This window comes from Tachyglossus aculeatus, chromosome 6, assembly GCF_015852505.1.
Source record: "Tachyglossus aculeatus isolate mTacAcu1 chromosome 6, mTacAcu1.pri, whole genome shotgun sequence".
Lineage (NCBI taxonomy): Eukaryota > Metazoa > Chordata > Mammalia > Monotremata > Tachyglossidae > Tachyglossus > Tachyglossus aculeatus.
In genome coordinates this window covers 21,960,665-21,965,237 of record NC_052071.1, presented here as the reverse complement: position 1 = coordinate 21,965,237, position 4,573 = coordinate 21,960,665, and the positions used below count along the sequence as shown (strand labels likewise).

The 4,573-nt window shown below is 55.4% G+C and overlaps 1 protein-coding gene across 1 annotated transcript; it reads right to left on the bottom strand.

The window, feature by feature from the left end:
* Positions 1-318: 318 nt before the first annotated feature.
* On the bottom strand, positions 319-4,286 carry SLC25A5 (solute carrier family 25 member 5). The gene is made up of 4 exons (XM_038748343.1): positions 4,078-4,286; positions 1,391-1,877; positions 1,088-1,228; positions 319-750 (listed from the first exon to the last, which is right to left on the bottom strand). The coding sequence occupies exons 1-4, from the start codon at positions 4,186-4,188 to the stop codon at positions 593-595; spliced, it is 897 nt and encodes a 298-aa protein (XP_038604271.1). The 5' UTR covers positions 4,189-4,286; the 3' UTR covers positions 319-592.
* Positions 4,287-4,573: the final 287 nt, after the last annotated feature.

Sequence of the window (4,573 nt, the reverse complement as noted above, 5' to 3'; positions counted from 1 at the left end):
AATTCTCTAAATGGAGGCAGTTAGGCAAAACACTGGGCTCAAAATTTGGGCATTTCAATCGATACAGATGTTTTTCCTGATGAGATTATGTGGTTGTTTATAGAACTGTGCCAGCTATCATCCTACCACTGAGCTAGAGTAATTGTTAAAAATAAAATGTCTTGAGGAGCAGTGAAATTGTTTGCAAGCCAATAAAATGTTACTGGAGTTTCCACCTAAGAGACCAACCCCAGTCCATCAAAGCCTGGAGATGTTTTTAAAATGAAGTGAGTTCAGTCTTCTTAGCCAGTGTCACAAAAAAATCCAAATACACAAGAGTTAGTTCCAGATCTTTTATTTCTTCAAACTTGTTATTTAACAGGAGTGACTGAAATAAAAAATATTATTTGAGTCCCATCATCATCATTATCATCAGTGGGGAAATGACTTTAGAGAAACTGGTCAGGTGAATATTACTGCTTCCCATTTTCAACCAGCAGGTACCACCGGTTGCCATTGATAAATAAAGACAGGTGACAAAAAGTCCATCATGAATGTTCAATATGTTACATAATACAACATGCCAGTTCACAGAAAAATCAAGTTGAATAGCTTATGTGTACTTCTTGATTTCATCATACAAGACAAGCACAAAAGCACCACCCATTCCTCTGAGGACATTGGACCATGCACCCTTGAAGAAAGCCTTGGATCCTTCATCGCGAGCAATCTTCTTCCAGCAATCGATCGTGCCCGTGTACATGATATCACCTGTGAAGAGTAAACAGGGTAGTGAATGGCTTAAGGTTACCAGCACCGGATGCCGTGATGATTTCTGGAGAAAGGCCCCACCTTCCTAAAAGGAAGTGCCTAAAGATTCGTTTTATGCTTCCAGCACCTGGACACTCCTGCAGACTGGGGGGGGAGGGAATCCTGCATCATCACTCCAATAGCGGGATGAATTAGCCTCCCCATTACACTTTCTCCACATTCCCGCTATTAGACCCCTTCCTGCAAGCAGCAGATCAAACACCTCTCTGGGTATGGCTCGCAAACCACCACCGCTCTTGAAAAACGGCGGGTCACCTCATCCCCATCGAGCACTTACTTCCTTTGCGTCCCGACTGCATCATCATCCGACGGCGGACCGTATCGAACGGATAGGAGGTCAAACCGGCAACGGCGGTAACGGACTGAGCAATCATCCAGCTGATAAAAATGTGGGTGTTCTTAGGGTCTGGGAGCATTCCTGCGGAAAAGAGGGAGAGGGAAGCGTTTCAAGTGAGACGGGTTTCACCGACTGGCTTGTCGGAGGCCACCTTAAAATGACATCTCACGGGAAGGCTACGGAGGGTGGTGTCATAGGTGTTCTACATGGGGGGGGGTCCTCCAATGCCCCCCTCAAACCTACCCTTTGCGGTGTCATAGATGCCAAAGTAGGCGGCTCTGTAGATGATGATGCCCTGCACAGACACGTTGAAGCCCTGGTACAGGCCCCTGATCCCGTCTGACTTGGTGATCTTCACCAGGCAGTCACCCAGACCTTTGAATTCTCTGGCATCTCCGGCTTTACCCACGTCGGCCGCCAGCCGGGTACGGGCAAAGTCAAGAGGGTAGACGAAGCACAGCGAAGTGGCGCCGGCGGCCCCCCCGGATGCCAGGTTTCCGGCGAAGTAGCGCCAGAACTGGGTCCTCTTGTCGACGCCGCCCAGGAAGATCTGCTTGTATTTGTCTTTGAAGGCGAAGTTGAGGGCCTGGGTGGGGAAGTATCTGATGACGTTGGCCAGGTTACCCCGCCAGAAGGACAGGACGCCCTGCTCCTTGGGGATGCGGACCACGCAGTCCACGATGCCCTTGTACTGCTTATCGGCGGTGATCTGCTTGCTGGCATGCTGGACCTGGAGGAGAGGAGGGAGCGGGCACACGCCGGGGTTACCATTCATTCGTTTTTCAACCGTATTTATTGAGCGCTTCCTGTGGGCAGAGCGCTGGACTAGGCGCTTGGTAAGTCCAAGTCGGCAACAGAGAGGGACGGTCCCTAGCCAACAACGGGCTCACAGTCTAGAAGGGGGACACGGACGACAAAACCTGTAGTCGGGGCCGATGGGAGCCGGCTTCCCTTGGCCATCTTGACCGCTGCGAGGAGGCCGGACGAGGTCAAGTCGCCGGGCTCTTTACCTCACGGGCCATGCGGGCCGATGCCATCGCGACCTCATTCATATTTATTGGGCGCTTCCTGTGTGCAGAGCGCTGTACTAAGCGCTTGGGAAGTACAAGTCGGCAACCTAGAGGGGTGGTCCCAAGCCAACAATGGGCTTACAGTCTAGAAGGGCCCACTGTTGGGTAGGGACCGTTTCTATATGTTGCCAACTTGTACTTCAAGCGCTTAGTACAGCGCTCTGCACACAGTAAGAGTTCAACAAACACGATTGAATGAATGAATAGAAGAGGGCGACAGATGACAAAACCTGTAGTCGGGGCCTCCCTTGGCCATCTTGACCTCTGAGAGGAGGCGGGTCAAGGTCAAGTAGCCGGGCTCTTTACCTCACAGGCCGACAGTCGTCGTCAGGACGCCATCGCGACCTCATCCTATTTATTGAGGGCTTACTGTGGGCAGAGCACTGTACTAAGCGCTTGGGAAGTCCAAGTCGGCAACAGAGAGGGGCGGTCCCTAGCCAACAACAGGCTCACAGTCTAGAAGGGGGCGACGGATGACAAAACCTATAGTTGGGGCGGATGGGTGCCGGCCTCCCTTAGCCATCTTGACTTCTGAGAAGAGGCGGGTCAAAGTCAAGTCGCCGGGCCCTTTACCTCACGTCGTCGTCAGGACGCCATCCCGACCTCGTCCTATTTATTGAGCGCTTAGTGTAGGCAGGGCACTGTAGTAAGTGCTTGGGGAGTACAAGGTGGCAACAAGAGGGACGGTCCCTAGCCAACAACGGGCTCACAGTCTAGAAGGGGGTGACGGACGCCGGCCTCCCTTGGCCATCTTGACCTCTGGGAGGAGGCGGGTCAAGGCCAAGTCCCCGGGTTCTCTACCTCACGTCGTCGTCAGGACGCCACTGCGACCTCATCCTATGTACTGAGCGCTTACTGTGGGCAGGGTGCTGTAGTAAGCGCTTGGGAAGTCCAAGTGGGCAACAGTGAGGGACGGTCCCTAGCCGACAACGGGCTCACAGTCTAGAAGAGGGCGGCGGACGCCGGCCTCCCTTGGCCATCTTGACCTCTGAGGCGGGTCAAGGCCAAGTCGCCGGGCTCTTTATTTACCTCACGCCGCCATTGCGACCTCATCCTATTTATTGAGCGCTTACGGTGGGCAGGGCGCTGTACTAAGCGCTTGGGAAGTCCAAGTCGGCAACAGAGAGGGACGGCTCCTAGCCGACAAAGGGCTCACAGTCTAGAGACGAAACCTGTAGTCGGGGCCTAACTCCCTTGGCCATCTTGACCTCTGGGAGGAGGCGGGTCAAGGCCAAGTCTGCGGGCTACCTCACGTCGTCGCCATCGCGACCTCGTCCTATTTATTGAGCGCTTAGTGTGGGCGGGGCGCTGTGGTAAATCCAAGTGGGCAACAGCGAGGGACGGTTCCTAGCCAACAACGGTCTAGACGTCCCTTGGCCATCTTGACCTCTGAGAGGAGGCGGTTCAACGCCAAGTCGCCGGGCTGCCTCACGTCGTCGCCATCGCGACCTCGCCCTATTTACTGAGCGCTTAGTGTGGGCAGGGCGCTGCCAATTTGTCCTTCCCAAGCGCTTAGTCCAGTGCCCTGCACATAGTAGGCGCTCAATAAATACGATTGATGATGATGATGATGACGTAGTAGGCGCTTGGGGAGGACAAGGTGGCAACCTCGGGGGGGGGGTCAAGGTCACGCGCCTCAGGCCTTGGTCGCCCTCGCGCGCCGCCTCAGAGGTCACCCCTGCGCGCGCGCGCGAGCGCCCCTTGCGGCGGGGACGGGGAGACCCCGCGCCCCGCGCCACGCGCTCGAGGCCTACCCCCCCCGCCTCACGCCATCCCCTCAGTCGTCGCCATTGGGGCGCTTACTAAGCACACGACACTGTACTGAGCGCTTAGAGAGCCCCCCCTCCGTCCCCGCCCTACCTGCAGCAGCAGCTTGACCCGCTCGATGGGGGCCACGGCCGTCTTGGAGATGGCGGCGGCCACCCCGCCGGCCAGGAAGTCCTTGGCGAAGGACACGGCGGCGTCGGTCATGGTGGAGGAGGAGGAAGAGAGGGCGGCGACCGGAAAAAAAAAGGAGTGAGGGAAAAGCGGCGAACGAGGCCTGCCACCGGCTCCGGGACTCTGAGAAGGAGCGGAGGAAATGGCCGGTTTATATAGGGAGGAGCCGCCGTCGTCGTCGTCGCCTTCCCTCAGACACGCCTCCCTCCCTCCCTCCCTCCCTCCATTGCCGCATGATAATAGCGATCGCCTTGATTAAGCGCCTACTACTACGACCGCTCCTGAGGAGGCCCCTTGCTAGGCGCCTACTACGTGCAGCGCACTGGGGAGGGTGCAGCGTGGGTCGGTGGAAATCGATCAATCGTATTTAATAATAATAATAATAATAATAATGATGGCATTTATTAAGCGCTTGCTA